Below are 21,001 nucleotides of genomic sequence, written 5' to 3'. Positions count from 1 at the left end.
TTTTTTTAATTTTTACAATCAGTTACTCACACAGGAGGTACCATATGAAGGTGGCAAAATCGATACCAACATGGACTGAAGATTTGAAGTACCAAGTTCAAATCCAGTCAGTCACAAATCAGCACTTTCACTTATGGATATTGGCAATCTTCCGGTTTTTTTTTTTTGTTGTTCTTTTTTTCCTGCAAATATGCAATTCTAGGAAGAATTGGGGAAACCAATGCCAACAACAAAATTGAGCCAATCAAAAGGTCATACCGTGCTGATTCACACAAATTTTTTCTTTGAATGCTGATTCACTGCCATCTCAAAAAAAGAATTGAACAAACTAAGAACAATACGATTTAAAGGGAGTTAATTTTCTATCGCAATATTTTTTTGGCATAATTTTTTATTAAGTTGTAAGACCCCCCTCCCCCTCAAACTATATGTGGTGACTTATAGTTCAATAATTTCTAAAATACTTACCATGGCTTGCTCTATCTTGTTGTCAATGGCTACTGTACTTGAACCACTGCAAAAGAGAAAAAATAAAACTGCTTAATCTTTGTTTATAGATATTTTTCATAGAAAATTCAAAATATTCTGAAAGTTTATTTAAAGTTGATTAAGAATCTTATAAAGAACAGTCAGATTTCCCCCTAATAACCAATAATAGATTTAAAAAAAAAAAAAAAAAACTTTCATCAATAATTTAGGCCAATTATTCGTCTAGGTTATAAAAAAAAAAAAAATAAAATAAAAAAAAAAAAGATTTTAATATTTATTCCCGGTCAATATTTTATTAATTAAAGAGAGCTCTTACCCTCACACTGGCACCCATAACATCACGATTTTAATAATACTTTCTATATTCACTGTAAAATTTAATATCCGTTCAGTAATAGTTGATTATTTTTTATTTATTATACTTGTTTAAAATACTAATATCCAATTAATGTTGATACAGTCACAGCAGATCAGTCATATGAGATTTGAGACTCAAAATTATCTCAGGCCCATTGTATACAAACGTACTGACAATGTACATCAGTGCATCCTTCAGATGTATTTTAGTAAAATCTTTCTGTTTAATTCAGCATTATTTCCACTTGCCCTAGACATCTCGCCACTGGACTCGAGCAATGTTAGTTGGAGATTATACAATTCTTGTTTAGCTATAGTCTCCCTGGTACAGGCATCCTTACAGAGTATCCACTGTCTGTAGAGCGTGAAAGATCAAAATCATTTATAACAAGTAATCTATGGTGTTAATGAGGAAACAAATGAAAATAAAGACTCCTAAACAACGCCGGTTACATACAAGAGATATCTATCATCTACAGAAAGGTTTCACAGCTCCTTAGTGTGATTAAATAAGCAAGCGCTTTAAGCCAAGATCAAAACTAGACGTTTTTTCAACAGTAAGATATAATCGCACCAGATAAGCTATGAAGCCAGCTGTAATATTTCAATTTTATAGGGGACTAGCGGGGGTACCCGGCGATGCCCGGGTGTTTGGAGGTGTGTGTGGTGTTAAATAAAAAAGACCCGGGGGTTGGGGTCGAACCGGAAGCCCTGACAAAGTTTGAAAATAAAATCGGCCAGCCAGAATGAGTTAGTGAAAGATATTTGAATTTATTTAAGAACAAAATTGACAGGTGTGCGGCCGGAAGTCGTAGAGCGTTATGACGACGACGACGTAGGTTTGGTTGTTATAAGCGAAGTAAAAAAGAAAACAACGTTAACACTTAAGCGGGGGGGGAAAAACACAAAAAACTAACGTATGGCAAACGAACGATGAAAACAGAAAAACAAACACGTGAAAAATGGTTTAAATAAGCCTGTTTCGATATTAAAATTTAAAAAATCGGTAGGTACCCAGGTGTTTTTGGGTGTCGCTAATAATAAGCGGAGTAAAAAAAAAAAAAAAAAAAAAAAAAAAGCAGAAAAACGAAACACTGGTTCAATATTTAAATTTAAAAAAACCGGGAAAAACAAAAAACAAAAGAAAACATCTCACACCACGATTCGAACCCAAAACGTTTACATAATGAACCAAGGCCTTAAGCAACTGAGCTAAGGCGATGTTCACGAAATTTGTTCGGTTTTTCAACTATTTAAAGTAAATCAGGTCACGACGTCATCTGACGCATGCGTAGAATCGGTCATTATTACAAGAGGACTGTTTTTGTTGACACCCCCTGTCGAAAATTGTCGATTTCAGGGTGAAAAAGTTAACGTTTTTGGCCAATTTTTCGATATTTTTAAAACAAAGGATGGAGCTTCGATGTGATACAGAGTTTGTGAATTTTCGTTGCGTCTGTCGAAAGTTTTTAGCAGACATCCAAACATATACACAAACACATACATTTTCGCTTTTATATATAGAGACTAGCGAGGGGTACCCGGCGTTGCCCGGGTGTTTGGAGGTGGGGGTGGGGGGGTTTAAAAAAAAAAAAAAAAAAAAAAGTATGAGGATTGAACCCGAACCGTTGAGGCAAAGTTGTAAATTAAAGTGTGAAAAAAAAAAAAAAAAAAAAAAAAAAAAAACGTGCGACATTAACCATTGCCCCACCACGAGATGCTTTCTTTTTTTTTTTTTTTTTTTTTTTTACAGTGATCACCACTTATCAAGGCCCGGAAGCCACTCAGGGATAAGGGTTATTGCAAGTACATTACGTTAGTGAGGAGATTTTATGAAGTGTTTAATTAGGGGGGCGGTTCATTAGGAATTTGTTAACATTAGACTTGAAGACATCCAAGTTGTAGTCCGGAGGGAAGCAGGCAGACGGAACAGAGTTCCACAGGCGTGCAGTTCTAAGAAAGAAGCTTTGCTCATGAAATCCGCGTTTTGATTTAGGCACAGATATAGAGTGGGGAAAATTTTTCACAGTGGATTCAGCTAGACGGGTGTTTTTCGTGAAAGATTGGCGAGGGGGGACCAGGGATTGGAGTTCATACGAGCACCTGCCATGAAAATAACGATAAAACAAGGATAGGCTCGCAACGTCTCTTCTGTGGGAGAGGGGTTGCAGGGTAGAGAAAAGGGCATCCCCCACTAAACCACGAAGTCTATTTTGTACTCTGTCAAGGCATGATAGGCTGTTTTTGGCAGCTCCTGCCCAGATATGGCAACAGTATTCCATCCTTGGCCGTACTTGGCTTTTATATAGATAGAGAATTGCATCAGTAGTGAGATATCTTCTGGAGCGGTAGAAGGATCCCACCATCTTTCCAGCGACCTTGGCAACAGACTTGATGTACGTGTTCCATTTCAGATCAGGAGTAAAGGTCAAGCCCAGAAGCTTGTCAAAACACGGGGCCTCACCCAGACGAGAGCCATCCATCACAATTGATGCCAGCTGGGGATCAGAGCGTTGATGATGTAAGGATAGGAGTTTGGTTTTGAATGCATTAAAGGTAACTAGCCACATCTTCCCCCACTGAACCACGCGCTCGAGATCAGAGGAGAGAGAATCCGAGAGAACTTCGTCATTTACAGCCTTTGATGTGTTGCCGTAGATGGTCGTGTCATCAGCATAGATGTCAACGAATGATTTAAGTATGTGTTTAGGGAGGTCATTGATGTAGATCAGGAAGAGAGTTGGGCCCAGTATTGACCCCTGAGAGACTCCAGCATTTATATTGCAGGCCTCCGATTTTTGTCCATCTACCACTACTCTTATGAGCCTATCGGAGAGAAATGATTTAATGATTGAGAAAACATTTCCAGTTATACCGTAGCTGGAAATCTTGTGAAGTAGACCCTTATGCCATACTTTGTCAAAGGCCTTTGATATGTCAAGAGCAATTGCCCTAGAAAGGAAGCCTTTGTCAAGAGATTCACTAATCCTGTGGGATATAACCGTCAGCACATCTGCGGTAGATCTTGCAGAGCGGAAACCATATTGTGTATCACTAAGAAGGTTATTCCTGCTGAGGTGGTTGACTATTTCTCTATTTAATATTGATTCCAGCAACTTACTCATAACACAGAGAAGACTTATTGGTCTGTACTGAGAGGGAGATGACTTATCACCTGAATTCTTAAATACAGGGCAAACTGATGAGGTCTTCCAGGGGGTCGGAAAGCACTTCTCCTTAAGGCAGCGCTTAAATAGTTTCGTAAGTATGGGAGCAAGTTCTGGTTGAAGCTTTTTTAACACTATAATTGGGATGCCATCAGGGCCAGTTGCTTTACTGGAATCTAGGTTTTTTATTAGCTTGGCGACCTCATGCACGGATATTTGTATGTTACCTAGCTTGTTCTGTGTTATAGGAGGAAATATGGGGAGTTGATGGCCTTCGTCGCATAGGGTAGAATTAGCTGCAAAGTTCTTTGCAAATAGTTTGGCCTTGTCTGACGCTGACGAGATAACCTCTGGTCCATTGATAATGGTTGGGATAGAACTAGTGGTGGGACGATTAATCGGAATCGTTAATCGTAAGAATCGTGTATTTTGGGAGGTATCGGAATCGCATCGTTAAAAAATACCTTAATTTTCCGATTCCTTCATTACGATTCTTTTATCCTGATGTTGAAAAAAATGTCCTGATATTTCTAACGGCAAGAGAGAAATGTAGCATGTTATAAAAAGAAACAAAAGAAATTCATTATTAACAGGGCAATGCTTAGTGCCCTTCCCTTACAAGGTTCATTCATTCAGATCTATTGTGATCAAAACTACAAAAGAGTTAACTTGAAAAGAAGTATGCAGGGCTCTACATTGCGAGTAAAAAAAAAAAAAAAAAAAAAAAAAAACGCTTATCTTTTTGGCGACTGTTTTTTTTTTACTGACAAATCTAATAGTGAATGAAAATGCTTTTTCAACTTATATTTTCTTAAAACGAGCAAAGTCAAATTATTTAAACAGTAAAAGGTTTAATAGAACAATATACTTTTTTTTCTTTTTTTAAAAGAAGGCTTTTGAAAGAAATATCTCTAAAATGAAATTGATCACGTTGTATTATTTCGCAAAATTTGGACAGTAGTCGGCTTCTTTTGATGTTTCAAAAAAACCGACCCCATACCTATCTCTTCCAAACCTAAAGTTATTAAATAACCCCTTCGTTAATTTAAGGGTAATTAATTCAATTCAGTCAAGTTGTTTTTTTTAAATTTCATTGAAATAAAATCCATTTTTGAATTTTTTTTCTCCAGAAAGATAAAACCCTGAATTTGATTATATTAAAAGCAGAATAATATAATCTTTTTTCTAGAATTTTAAATTGAAAATTAAAAAAAAAGTGTTTGACGCAGTTTTTTGCCGAACGAAAAAGAAATTAATATATATTTTTTAAAAGGTGTTGTAATCAATTAATTTTTATGTCTAAATAATATTTACGATTAATTAAATAATTTCATTTTAAAAAGTATTTATAAATAGAATTTTACTTAAGACTTATAGTTTAGCAATATTGAACCGCATCAACCATGTGTGAATTGAAAACAGTCAACCAACAAAACAAAAAAAAAAAAATCAAAAGAAATGCATATTTGCATTTCATTGTGTAAACTTTTATACATTGGTTTCAAAAATTAAATTCTATAAGTTTTTTTTTTTTTTTTTGTTAACTACTGGTTGGTACAATTTACCGCTCCATCCCTTTATATTTTTTTCTTTTTGTCTTTTTTAGCGGATTATTTTCAATTAATTATCCAAATAAGTGACTAGCTTTAAAACAAAATTTAATAGTAATTTATTTGTTTACAGATAAACTGAATTTTCTAATATGGCCTCAAAGTCCAAAAAAAAGTCTTGCATGGAAACTTTTTGAAGTTTTGCAAAGTCTGTCAAATTAAAATATCGCGAGGAACAAAACCATCTAACATGACCACAACCAACATGTTAAAACATTTAACTATGAAGCAGAAGCATCCAAATGAATTGGAGGAGCAAAATAAAAAAGAAAAGGAACAAAAAAATTACCAACTAGTCACTCAGAGCAGTTTTATTAGTTAGGGTCGAAATCGCAGTGTCTTTTTTTTTTTTTTGCCTAAGTCACCAATTTTTTTAACCTTCCTTAACTTCAAAGAGTAAATACAATATATACAACTAAAAAAATAATTTTTAAAAATGCTGATTCTATTCATGAAAAATTCTTTTAACTAGAAATTAAAACTTAGGTAAAGATAGCTGACTGACAGCAACAGGAGCACTGGTTAACTACTGAACCACATGGAAAGGTGTGGGGGAGGAAAAAAGGAAATTAAAGGATGATAATAAATTATGATAATCGTCTTTGAAAGGCACTAAACTCCTAAAATTTACTTCTTTAAAATTTTAGGCGGCATTCCTGGGCGATTTTAAAGCACTCTCTCTCCAAAAAAAAAAAAAAAAAGATTTAATTTTTAACATTGGGAAAGATATATTATAACCGAATTCCTGTATGAAGACTGGATCTACTTTATTGGACGTTAATTTGTGAGATAAGTAATTTTTCAATGTCTAATGTTTTTAAAGTTTCAATTATCAAGTAAATTTTTTTTAATTGCGTTTTTTTGTTCAATTTATTTATAAAAAAAAAACAGGGGTTAAAATGTATTTTTCAAGGTAACAAGCTTCGAAATAAGTCTAATTAAAAAAAATCACTTAATTTTTAATTTCGACAACCCTGAGAATTTAATTATTAAAAAAATATTGAAATGTGACATTTTTTTTATTTAACATTTCTATTAGTTCAATTAATATTCTTTCGATAATTCATTTCACTCAACAAACTTCACCATTTTTTGTTTTGTTTTATCGTTTTCTGTAATTTTGGTAACTATTTTTGCTCAATTTTATCTAGTATTACATTTGTTTTTTATAGTGGTATAATTTTTATATGTGTTCCTTTGATATACCCTATTTCAAAATTAGTTTGGCTAAACTTATTCTTCACGTTAGAAACAACATGTAAAAGTAATGAAAAAGAAAAAAAAAATAGGTGTTAACTACTCTTTGTGAATTATGGAGGTCTGAAGAACTGCCGTCACAAATACAACTATCAATAGCCAAACAAAAAATCGTTTTTGAAATTCCTTTAATTGTAACTTTTTGCTATACCTACCTTTTGGTATAAAACACAAAAACTTTCGATTAATGGTATTTCTCAAATATGGTCGTTAACTTTGGAAGGGTTATTTTGTATCTACGGCGCCATGTCACATTGTTTTTTTCATTACACACGTTCATTTATAAATTATTAAATTAAATATTTATCTTTTTTTATATTTAATTAGTATATATTTTCTTTCTCTTCCGCTATATATTTTTTTATTTAATTCATTAAATCTGTAAATTATGAGGACCAAAATAATGAATCGTGTTAATTTATTCTCTAATTTTCTTGTTTTTGTTCTGTTATATAAATTCTATTTTATTTGTTTTTGCTCTGAAGGATAAATTCTATTTTCTTTGTTTTTTTTTTTTCTGTATTCCAATTAATTAAAATAAATTTTCTCTAAAATAAATTTTGCTAATTTTTCCGTTTAGTTTACTATATAATAATTTTATTTAAACCAAAACACGACGGTGTAGACATAAAATATCTCTTCCAAAGTTAGGGAACATATTTGGGAACTACCGACCATAAGTATAAAACTACCTGGTATATTTCAAAACAATAATTCCCTAGGAATCGGAATCGTACTTGGTATCGGAATCGTTAATCAATATTTTCCTGGAATCGGAATCGTATAAAAATTAGGAATCGTCCCAACACTAGATAGAACGCACACTTCTGTTCAGGATCCTATTTGTTATTTGCCAAAACTGGTGGGAACTAAGCCGCTAACAGAAACATGTTTGAATTTATTTAATTACTTGGATTTAGCAGGTGCCCGTTTTAATGAGTTAATGAGGTCAAGTTTGACTGCGGGATTTTTATTTTCCCAAGATGTTATAGGAAAAAGACTAACCCACATGCGGCGAGTGACAAATGTTGAATATTTATCTTCCCGAAATCGAGCAAATTAAATAGACAGGCGAGCTTCGTTGTTAACTGTGAGATATTACGATTTGTATGTAATATAAAAAGTTTTAAAAAGTTGTTAGGCGAGCGACCGCTTCTCTAAAAGAAGCCTTTTGTAGACATACAGAAAAAGCGAACACACATACATACATTTTCAATTTTATATTTATAGATGGTTAAAATTTTGGTTACACACACGTGACATTATCTGTCTGAGTAATGGTCTCTACTAAACCCTTGTCAATTTTTGGTCTGCAGACTTGAAATTTGATAGGAGAGAATTTAAACCTATGGAACATATTTAATTTGGTTTTTAGCCAGTAAAAACAGCAGCTAAGGGGTCAAAATCAAAATCATTAGCACTCAGCAGGCATACTTTGACTTGCTCTTACGAGCATGTGCAAATATACATTTATGTTAAAGTCAGTTAAATTTTAATGTTTTCTTATCCATCTAGTGATAGCTCAAACAGTAATGACTAAGGGTGGAGAGCTAAATGTTTTGGTTTTGATTCTAACTGATTGCATCTTAGTCTTTTTTTTTTTCTTTTTTTTAAAAGAAACTTTTGAAGCTACTACTTATATCAGGTACAATAATAGAGACTTTGCCCCATAATAATAAATGAAATCTACATAAATTAAAATTTAATATTTAAGCCGACCTACTAGTGTGTGTGTGTATATGTCTTGAATTGTCCTACTGCATAAGCTACCAATTCCGAAGCCATTTTGATTTTACAGTCCTGAGAATAATCTCATGACCTTTCAAAGTCTACTAATGTAGACCAAAAAAGTGAAGCCAAGTTGTCTGCATAAATTTGGATTCATTGTTAAAAATGAAAACCAATAGATCAGAAAATATGGTGGGCAAAATAATTTGATTACATTATCTTTATTTGCCTCTCCACAAGAGCGGAATCAGACATATGGCTACTTTTTTTACTGCTAGTAAAAAGGAGTACTTTGGACTGGGGGGAAAAAATTAAAATTGTCTCAGTCTCAAAATATTTCCCATTCACCATCTGGGGACGAAATACATGAAATGTAATATCAGAACAGATACCACACTATGGTCCTACAATTATATTTAATAATTTTAGATAAAACTTAACTACTTCAACTATTATTAAATGAAAAGAATTTTTTTTCAATAAAAAACCGAAATTGAATGTGTGAACAAATTATTTCCTTGCAGCATGGAAGAAGATTTAAGAGCACTCATTGTCTTTTTGATAGAGAAAATGCCATTCAATTCCACCTCCCTTCAATCTTGTACAAATTTTCCTCAAATTTGATTGAAGCTGAATCGACACATTGGATTTTTTGTAGGTTGGGCTTATCAAAAAAAAGTTGCCAACAAATACCAACAACGATTACAAAATAATAACGGTACACTCATTTGTCAGTAATTAAATGAGAATTATAAGTCATGATGAAGGCTTAATACTGACTTTCATACTCAAGCGAAAATAGTTGGAGTAGCAAGAATCTGCCTCATTACCTAGTGGCTTCAATGAGAGTAAGCTGCTGTACACAGATTGAGAGTTGCTCTTTGGTTTTAATGATCATCCCAAATGTTTATTCTTTGTTTTTATAGTCTGAAGTGGAAATTATCTGACAACTATACATTATAGTTTTTATTTACTCAAATAAAACTTTTTTTTTTGTTGTTTAAACTACTCTGGACTCTTCATTGTATACCTGAAGGTCTAGGGAGCAGGTCTTAACTTTTGGGTTTTGAAAGGTTATTTTATTCAGTTAAACACCCATTCAGTTTTTTCTTTTTTAATATTTCATCTAATACTGAAAATGGTACTTCTACAGAATACAGACTTTATATGTTATTTAGAGAGCTATTTTTAACATGAGGGCATTTTATAGCTATTCTGTATTTTCACCTAACAATTTAATAAACAAAAAATACAGTAAAAATGGGATTTAAAAAATTGAAAATATTATATAAAATAATAGTGTGGTTCATATTCTTCATAAGTACCCTGAAAATTTCCAATAATGAGTTCAACACAATTAGATGTTTTTTAATAGTTATTTCCTGGTAGTGTATTTAACTTACAATGTGCCCCCCCCCTCCATTTAGATATGCCGCCTCTCACCACTGTTTTTGTTTGAATCAGAGGAAAGTAATTATATGGATGAATACAATTATGTCCCTTTCCCCTTTTAAGATGGGGATCTATTGTGACCAGGTCGAAATATTTCCTGGAGAAATTAAATTGAATTTTTTTTTTTTTTTTTTTTCTTAAAGATCAACCAATGATCCACAACTGATGTAACAATCAAATACTAATTTCTTAGGAAGAAATTGATAAGAAAGTGATAAACATATTTTAAGATTGTGTAAAGATTTTTTTTTAAAGATTGAAATGAGATCTTCAGTTAAAAAGATGGGATGTAGCTTTTAAAACTTAAATGTTTCAGAATACATAGTATCTCTTAAAATTATCAAACAAGATGTGTATCGATCGTCTAAATGTAAATTTGATAAATGTACATTCGATTATTTTATTTTCTATTAACTGATTATTTATCAAAATAAAAATAGTCATGTTTACATTTTTAAATATAAATTTTAAGTTTTAATTATTTTTCTCTATGCAATCCATCCGGACAATGCCGGGTAAATACAGCTAACCTACATTATAGTCAGTTTCACTTTTTCTCAGAAAATTACTCGGCCCATCTGGTTGTTTGTATGTCCAGTTAAAAGTCAAAATTAATAAAAAAAAAAAAATATCCACACATTTGGTATTTTCCTGCTTGGTATCGCTCCAGACCTAAAATTTAGAAAAATTAATTTTTTGATCAAACTGGCACAGATTTTAGGAAGAGGGATCTTTTTCCCCTATTTAATGTATTAACTAAAGGAAAGTAACCAGGGTTTTTTTTAAGGGGATATTAAACCAACATATTTCTTAAGTAAATAAAAATAAATGTATATTCAGAGAGGGGAATGGGCTGGGCAAAAAAAAGAGAGAGAACTTTAATTAGAAATGTTACATTTTTGCACCAAGCAATGCCAGGTAGTCCTGCTAGTATAATGTAAAGAGAAAAAGAAATTGAAAATTAATCAACAGCCGACTGTTTTACCTAGTTTAAGTAATATTTTTGTAACAAAAAATAAAGATAAAAAAAAATATCACCCTCCTCCACAAGTAAATTTGGTTCCCGGTTACAAGAAGTAAATGAATATTAGCTTTTTTTGTTTTGTTTTAATATATTTTTTTAATCATGGCGTCCAATTTGAATATTTTAAAGTGTCTTATGTAGTTTTTTTTTTTTTTTTTTTTTTTTTTTTTTCCTTCATTTTAGCCGTCCGGTCGAACGGACAGACAAAAAGAAATACAACTTCTTTTCTATAATAGACGATAAAAGTAGTTTTAATTGGATAAATCCCAAAGTGACAATATCTCTTAGCTGCTGTCAGTATAATTTTGGACAACGAGTTCTATCTTATTATTTCAGCTTTGGAGGGAGGGGGGGGTAAGACAATGGATTTATGGGAAGTAAAGCGAATCAACACGATAAAGAACAATTATACAAATTAGTTCCATGATTTAAGAAAAAAAGAAAAAGAAAACAGTGAAAAAGAGGTTGGTTTGATTTGTTTTAAGGCATATCAACTCTTTTTGAGTTATTTAATCTTGTCATTTTTGTAAAAGTTCTTATGCTTCAAGTTCTTTATCTCTTCAATTATTTATTGGTGTTTTTTTGTTTTGTTTTATTTTTTTAATAGAAGAAAATTGGTTTGGTTTTGGGCTTTGCAGAACATGACTGAGTTTTGCAAAAAGAAAGGAAGAAACAATACCATTAATGTTTGATGCATTTTTTTTTTTTAGGTCCGGAAGTCAGTATAAAAGGAAGAGGATAAGAATAAAAAGTAACAATGAAAATAGATAAAAATGAGGAGAGGAGGAAAGGGACATGAGGGAAGAAAGTATATGGAAAAGTAATTGAAAAATAAAAATTCTCACAAGAATTGAGTAAAGTTTACATAATGGTTCACCGGCGTTGCCATGATTTAGAAGAAAAATAAATCAGAATATAGTCCGGTTATGTTATTCATTTTTAATAGTTTTAGTTTTCACAGATTTTATTTTCAATTATAAAAAAATATTCAATTAACCCATATATTTATGAAGTTGAGACATTAATTGCACTGACAGTGTGATTAAAAACCAACTTTTGTTAATAATAGAAGAAAAATGTGTACGAGCTTGACGTCCAAAACTAATTCGCATATTACTTTGCAAAACGAACTCTCATAAATTAACTATTACTCCTCTTCTATTGTTGGGGTGAATGTGCACTTTCCTATCATCCAATTCTATTTTGGTGTGAAAAATTTTTTTTTTCCAATTACTTCCAACTAGTGCAATTTTTGGTTTCCCATTATTTTCAGGCACATGGATTTTACTTTTAGCTTGAGAATTATGGAAATAAAAAAGAAATGTTAAGGAGGGGGAGGGGTGGATTTGAAGCACGACTGTACAGGGGATCCTCATGGATTCTTTTGTCTGGAGGTTAGGGCTAATGACTATGAATTTTACCAAAATGTATTTCAGTTGTTAGTTTATTAACGTCCCTTTCATAGGATGAATGCTGAATACATCTTTGGATCTCCACTCCAAAAATTAAATGTAATAAAATGTTAAAAAAATCAAAAAAGTGGTATAGACTAGGTGGAAAAGGACAGCATTCCTTACAACGAATATTTCTGCTAGCATACAAGTTTATAGATAATTCAGGCTCAAAAACTGTTAATTACCGATGTGTTGTGTCACCATCTTTTATAGAGCAAAATTTAAAAACCATTAAAGTAAAGCAAACAAACTATTACGGTATCTATTTTCCTGTTCAAGCAAATAAGATAGCAAATCGAGTTTCATAAATCAACTGGAACTTTGAGACTTGTTAGCTCCATGCTAATAAACCCCACCAGTTGTCTTTTGCCATAGTCTGTTAAATATTTTAAATGAGCCACACATACACACATAAAAGCCGTTTTTTTTTTGTTTTTTTTTTTTGTTTTTTTTTTTGGTTAATTTGATAAACTCAATTTCTTTCAGTCACAAAATAAAAAAAAAACATTGAACAATCAAATCTGATCGATGTCTTTTTTTTTCACTTTCGATAATGAAAAATTTATTATGAACTCACAGGCATTTCCAGTATTGTCTGTAAATAACGTGTACTCTATATAGGAAAAAGCATTTTTATTAATTTTAATTGGGCCTTTAAAATGATTTTGTTAAGACACCAAATTGATCCCAGATTACTCCAGCTGAATAAATATTAAATTATTTCTTTTACCATAACCTTGAACATACTAAATGGTTTACTAAATCAGAATATGCAAGGTTAACAATTACATCTTTCGTATGGCTGTCCAAAACTCTGAAAAGACGATTTTCTTTCTTTTCTTTTTTTTTTTAAATATATAATAAACAGTTGTTTCTCACTGAACTATTTTGAATGACGGAATATTATTAGATGAGAAAATATGAAAATGCATCGATTCAGTTTACATGCTTAATGATGAAAATGACATTTTATACTCTAGTGTGGAATCTAACGATAGATGGAGTCAAAGTTTTGTGAACATATCTAAAATTCGTATTAGCTGGATCGAGTCATTATGATGTAACAGATAAAGTAAAAATTTAGTTGTAACCTTCTTCTGGAGATTGAACGTTCAGTCTTCTGTGCAGGTGATAGTCTGAATACAATTGCAAATAACTTATGAATTCTACTTCATCATGGCTGAGGAATGAGAGCATACTACCCCTCTGGGTTAAATCAAGTTTCATTTGAAATCTCATGCAAATTCCAGAGTTCACAAGTTCGACAAAATACACCTGAAGAAGTTCAGAGGTGACATCGGCCGAAATGTGAAAATGGCACTAGAGAACAGTAATCTGAATAGTTTAAATAATCTGAATTATCAATCCCCATCTCAAATTCAGAAACATCTAAATTATAAACTTCAATGTGACAAACCGACCAACAGACAGAACCTTTTGTACAGATGTGTGGATGCATCTTATTTTAAATGTGTTGATTACACATTTTGCAATGAAAATGCTATTACAAACAAATGCATCGTGACCAACTGACAAAGGTGCTCTAAGATATACGAGGACACATTTAAATCTGCGAGAGCCACATTTTTGTAAAATACCAAAACTTTTTGTAGTATCAACTTTGTTTAAAGAGCCATAAACTAATTGGATGCAAGATTCTGTGTGAACTATCAGTGAAAGAGGCAGAAGGAAGAAAATACAGATGCCTTGCACCAATTATAAAAGTTACTAACAGTGCTACCTGGCATTGCTGGGATCTTTGTTAATAAAATAGAAGAGTTATAAACCTCCCTTTCCCATCCTCGGTTATATTTTTCCACCAAATCCCTCCTTCTCATATTTATATGCAAACCTTAACCATTGATAGCAAGCAACGGCTGACCTAGTTCCAATGTACATTTTTGCACATCTTCCAGTAAGGAAAAAATTCTTCTGCAATAATTTGATCCATGGTAATCTCATGTGAATGAATTATTAAAAAAATACTCAAAAAAATTGAACTTAAACTAACAAATCCTACATATGACATTCTGATAAAAATACTATGGACCATCCGAGCAAAAACAAAAAAATAATGAAATAAAAACTATTAAGCAGAAATAATCTATCGTTTAATAACGTCTCTCCCTCTCTCTCTATTTATACACACCACCTTTTTGACATCATTATGTCCCAAACCTAAGTGCCTATTGATCAGAATTTAACAAATGACAACTTGTTGGAAAGCTAATGACGTAAATTGTGTAGTGTGATATGTGATATAATTTCTTAAGCTCACACATTAAGGGGATCATTCAGAGTCTATTTTTGGCACTTTATAGCCATAAAATGTTTCTGTGAAAGTGTATCATTCCACCCTCTAAAAATCCTTTAAAATTACCACTATTATAGGTTTTCGAGGGTGATGGAAAAAAAAAACGTTTAAAATTCCAGGAAATGTGTAGTTTTCCAAGATATGAAGAAATTATAGTTTCAAAAAGTGGGTGATCACTTTCCTATATTAGAAATTTCCTATATTAGAAATCGAACACCCACTTTATGACCACCATCTTTTTTTTTTTTTGGGGGGGGGGGGGTCTGTTATTTTTTAGGGGTGGTGTTTATTGTGGCCTGGTAGACCAACAAAACCTACCTTAAAAAACTTGTTTATTATAAGCTTTCAGATGTGCTAAAAACAAATATCACATTTAAATTTTCCACAAATAAGTATTTTTCTGGGTATTAAGTAAAAATATGTGCTTGCATATACCACAATGGCCACCATTTATAAAAAAAGAATTACATTGCTTTATGCCTGGAAAAATAATTTTAAAGGATTTTCTTAAGGATGGAAAGATACTGCACCTTTACCAATGTTTCAATCCTAATTTGTTTTCCTAGTTTTTTTGCATATGAATTACAAATTAACTGATATTTCCCCAAAACCTCTGGCCTTGGAAGGGAAACTAAAACTTGCTATGGTTACAAATGATCTGAAATAACAAGGAGAGACTTGATTCCAAATATTTCTCATATGTTAATATCTCCTCTCTTTGGTTTTCATACATAAAGTAAATTTTGCAGTGTATAAGAATTATTTGATACTGGAGATATTCATAATTGTGCCCTATTTCCAAAAGAGGGGATATATAACATAGAAGAAATATTTGGAATCAAGTCTCTCCTTGTTATTTAAGATCATTTGAAACCATAGCAAGTTTTAGTCTTTCCTCCATCAAGACCAAAGGTTTTGGGGAAATACATGCACACACTCCTATAATTTTTTTTTTTTTTTTTTTTGTATATTCATATAAAAACGCTTTTTTCTATTTCTTTAAAAAGAAAATACAACTTTGTTGTATATGGCTCATGGAATTGCATTCATCTGCAAAAATATCTAGCTAATTTGCATATTCTTTGAAACATTTGTTTTATATTTATATATATATATATATATATATTTTTTTTTTTCTTCGGTTTTCTGTTGATATGATCATCTTTAGTTAACTATACGTGTACTTATATTCATGCATATATTCTACATTATTTATACTTGCGTAATATTTACTTAAAAACGTTACAATAAACACAAACCTCTTTCTACATATTTATGTATGAGTATATTGTTTGAATTTTGCCTACCAAACTATCTGTTTTTGGTCTACAGACATGAAGCTTATATATATATATATATATGGTTTTAGATTTGTGTAGCTAGGTTTCCTTCCTATCTGGTAGCAATGCTCCCTTAGATTTTTTTGGTTTGTCTTGTTAAATGCATCTTAATTCATATACTTTACATACTAACATATCACAGAATAGTTTTTAAGAGTAAGCTTTTAATAGCATAATTATACTTATTTTAATTTCATAAATTAGTGAAATAGTAACTGGATTGTGTCTGCCCTTAATTATTGCAAAGTGGCATTTTCATTAATTCAACAGCTATCCTGTTTTTAAATCTCTAGAATAGCTACATGATAAACAGCTGATGATCCCCATTTTCAATTTAATAAGTTAAAATTTTCTTTGTGTTGTCACTTCCCCACTGTTATATGTTGAACCGCATTCTGTCATTGTATTTTCTAGCAGCAAGCCAGATTATGCAAGTGTTAAGTCTGCAATAAGTCAAATTTAATATCCCTAGGAATTTAAACTGCATTTTATTTTTTTTAATTAAAACTACTCAAACTTTTAGATGTGCGTGCGTATATGTATATATACACACACACACAGAATTGCCCACATCCTCAAAATATATACAATATAAAAATTTTCTTTTTCATTAAAATTTTACATAAGATTATTTAAAAATAAGGTATGTTAAAAAAAAAAAAAAGGGCTGATGACTATCTTGCAGAATTTTGAAAAAGAACGTACCAAGCGGGATTGGCACACACCATGTTATTCCAGTCCGTGTAAACAACAGGTAGAAAAGCTTCCACAGACAGGATCGGCCTCAAAAGACTTTGATAAACTTCAGCAGATTCAAAAAGGGAGTCAATTAAGAAAAGCCCCAACATTGTGACCAGTTTCCAAAATGAGACCACAAAGTCGATCAATGTCGTCCCGTGATGGGAGTCCTTCTTGCCGGTAAGAAGGAAACGGACAACAATTCTTACAAATGGTAGGACAACAAATGAGAGAAACTTAATTACAAGACGAGCAAAGGATGTGGGCAATATGCCACAAGAGACTCTTAGGACGATCCATTGGCAAAGATATGCATGCAATTAATGAAAAACAGCCTTTTGTTTGAATTAAAGGTTTAGAAGAAGATTGGTTGAAAATTATTTTCTAAAAATCTTTTGGCAGCCTTTATAAAAACTTTGTTTTTAAAAAGTGTATTTCTGTTTACATCAGGTAGGTATTCAACTGAAAAATTAGTCAATGCCAAAATCAGTTTTTAAACATCTGACTGATTAATAAAGAAAAACAAAATCTTACTTCCGGCAGGTTTTCTGCTCTACCTCAGAGTGGAGTCGGCTGAGAGAGAAAAAAGTTTCCGATTTTATTTGAAAGCCAAGCCAACCCCAACACTGACTACCAAAAAGAGTTTACAATATTAAATAGATTAGAAATTATGAATTTTTATAACATTTCAATTTATAAATCATAACCCAATTTAAAAGAACATCTTTCTCTTAGGCATTCACTTTCAACTAGTTAGACTAGTATTATTAATGGAATACAATAGAAATTCTATAATGCTTTCTATATTAGTCTGTATAATTTAATCTTAATAATATCGCATTTTGAAATCTCTGCCATGATCAATCCTATCACGAGAAAAAAAATTGTTAATGTCCGCTAAATATTTCAATAAATAATCGGCAAACGTCGATTTAAAATTGTAGAAAGTTACACTTTTCATACTCTATCCGCTTATCGTCAAAATAATTGTCAACTAAATATTCTGTGAATCAATAAAATGAATATCACTTTTTGAAATGTATTTTAAATGGCACCATTTAGTTAAGACAACTGATTTTAGAACAGCTCATTTTAAAATGGGTCATGTCAAAATTTTACATTCTAGTGACATCAGATTAATTACCAATCATCATTTTTTTTTTTAAAAAAGGTGTTTGAAGAGTGACAATACCTACACAAATACAAAATGCATCAACATATTCCATAGATTATTAATTCTTGCATCAATACCGGAATTATCTTCATTCAGACATGTTTGCCTGCAGTTATATTTTACACGAACAGACGTTTTTCTCTGAACATTTTTTTTAGAGGTATGTGTAAGCTAGGTTGCTGGTGGATAAAGTTTGATAATTTAAAACTCAAAACTTAATGACACTAGTTCATTACTAAAGACCAACCTACAACATGTATTTTGCGATTTAGTATATTATATATAACCGGCGTGACCCGGTGGAAGCATCCCCCCCCTTCCCTTCATAAAAAATTAAAGTATGATTGTTGTTGCTCAACCTCATGTTAAGAGCGGTTTTCGGAATGGACATCCGCAACCTCCCCATGTTAAGAACGGCTATCAGATTAGACACCTGCAACCTCCCTGTGTTAAGAACAGCTATCGGAATAGACACCCCATTTTGTGAGGGGGGGGGTCAAAATATTCGCCTCAAATTTAACCTTGATAATCGTTGTCAGGATACCCACCCACAATTACTATAAACCAACCAAAAAAAAAGTAGGGTGGGGCAGTATCGGTAGGATAGAATTAGATTTGTCCATCTCACATGCGTACAAATCTAGCAGCCACTGATTTAAACTTTAAATCAGTGGCCGCTAGATTTATATTATGCACTTTAAATAGAAGTACATAATAAATTTATATCTCGAAAACTACTTGTATCTGCCAAATAGAAATGAGATTTTCTTAATCAGCATAGTTGAAAACCTATAAATCAGTATTTTAAAGAAACGTGTGGCATTGGAGCTAAAATAAAAATTAACCTATATCTAAAAAAACAAAAACGTAAACAAAGGTAATGTATGTGCAGTGTTGATAAAGAGTCCGAAAAAGTAAATAAAGTACTCAACAGAAAGTATAATTTGTCTAAAATCAAATATAACGGTTATCAGAATAGACACCCCATTTTATGACGGGGGAAGAAGGTTGTCGAAGTATTTGCCCCAAATTTAACCTTGATAATCGTTGTCAGGATACCCACCTGTAAATGCTATAAACCCACAAAAAAAAAAGGGGGGGGGATCAGTGTAAAAGAAAACCAAAAATAGCATCATGTAGGGTTTATTAAGCCACTCCGAAATTGAAAAATAAACAACGGTACCCGTAGATCTTTTTTTTTTTCAGGATTTGTTTTTGCTGGGTGAGGGAGTTTAGTGACGTGTTGTTAATGTGTGTATAAGTAAGTGTAAGGTTATCAGTCTTTAATTTTGTTTATGAGCGGTTAAGTTTGTATTTGTTTTATTTTATTTTATTTTTTTAACGATTGCCTCTTGTAAAGAGTGCCACCATATTTGACAAATTCTGGAGCATTCGTTTATGTATTAAATAGATTCCGGAATAATCGAATTGTCAGCTCTAAGCCAATGAGAATGAGTAGAATTTTAGAAGGGTGAATTTATTTTTGAATCGGGAAATGGAAAGGTTGTTATGTCTGAGTTTATGATCCAGTCATGTAGGGTGCAAGCACAATATCTGGAATGTATATATTTCCTCCCGGTCCTGACTGTGGGTGGTAGGACAACTTAATATTTAGGGGGAAAAATAGGAACTACTTCCTCTAAAGATGCTGCGATTGTGATGGTGTTGCTCCTAGGATGAAATGTAGGATCTTATCACAACTAAATGTGTCTAAAATGTCGTTCTAAGGTCAGATAAAATAGTGGTTAATAATTTAGCGATAATAAATTAGTATGTGGTATCTGTTATTGCAAACCTACAGTACTTTGGTCCAGAGGGTAATTTCGACAATCAAAATATATATGGAGATGTAATAAATGATTACTTGTTAAAGGCAAAATTATTAATTCCCTGAAATATGGAGTTTACAAATAAAATTTAGTAAAAACTCTTTTGCAACATTAAACATCAATTATAAAAACAAATCTTCCTTTGCATCTAGATGAAGCCAAGATTTGAAGTAGGGAAAAACAAGTCATAATGAGCATATGAACTTAGGAACAAGGACTTATATGGATAAAGATTGTAAATTGTATAAATGCACAATTAATGATTAAAGGATATTTGCAATTGGGTTTACTGAGATGATTTTTAATGACAAGAAACATCAATTAACGAAGAAAACTACAAAATGATTACAAACAAAAAATGTTTTCCAAATAACATTACAGTGTGTGATTAACATAATCCACACAAAATACACTTTCTTATTGATGTAGATCTATTTTATATAAAATATTCACTCATTGATTTGGTAAAGATTTTTCTCAAATCTGTTTGATTTATAATATATATCTATAATATAAAGCTGTGTGTGTGTGTGTGTGTGTGTGTGTGTATGTGTGTGTGTGTGTGTGGTCACGAATAGCCTCCTATATGGTTGACTATTTTAAAAAACTGATTACATATAATGATAGATGTATCGAGACAAGAATGGGTATGTTTGATCTGGCAGAACAGTGGTTCATTAAAATTGTGGTGTCTGCGTTCGCGCCTGGTCCAAAAAATTGAAAAAAAAAAAAAAAAAAAAAAAACGTTTACAAGGGGTTTGATATAGATGTACATAAGAATACTTTGATAAGTATGTTTTAACTTAAATAGGGATGGTATAATAAAATTGTGGGGTCTGCGTTCGTGCCTGGCCTCCATAGAATGGAAGTAGGCACAAAATTTAATAAAGACTTTTCATATCTATCTGCATAAGTATACTTTGATAATTATGTTTCAGTTTGAAGAAACATGGTATAATAAAATTATGGGGTGTTCGTTCGCGCCTGACCTCCATAGAATGGAAATGTGTCACAAAGTTTAACAAGTTTTTTTTTAATATAGATCCACAGAATATTGTGATAAGTGTT

The 21,001-nt window shown here is 31.9% G+C and overlaps 1 protein-coding gene across 3 annotated transcripts in view; it reads right to left on the bottom strand.

The window, feature by feature from the left end:
- LOC145292141 (uncharacterized) overlaps positions 1 to 21,001 on the bottom strand; it is a 506,863-nt gene that overhangs the window by 9,919 nt on the left and 475,943 nt on the right. For all 3 annotated transcript variants that reach the window (XM_080138265.1, XM_080138263.1, XM_080138264.1), the window contains one exon: positions 469 to 514. In XM_080138265.1, the coding sequence (XP_079994391.1) occupies positions 469 to 514 (46 nt within the window). The remainder of the gene's footprint in view (positions 1 to 468; positions 515 to 21,001) is intronic.

The sequence above is a fragment of the Euprymna scolopes genome, chromosome 13 (assembly GCF_053919585.1).
Source record: "Euprymna scolopes isolate OS-2025 chromosome 13, ASM5391958v1, whole genome shotgun sequence".
Lineage (NCBI taxonomy): Eukaryota > Metazoa > Mollusca > Cephalopoda > Sepiida > Sepiolidae > Euprymna > Euprymna scolopes.
This window is presented reverse-complemented; position numbering and strand designations above follow the sequence as displayed.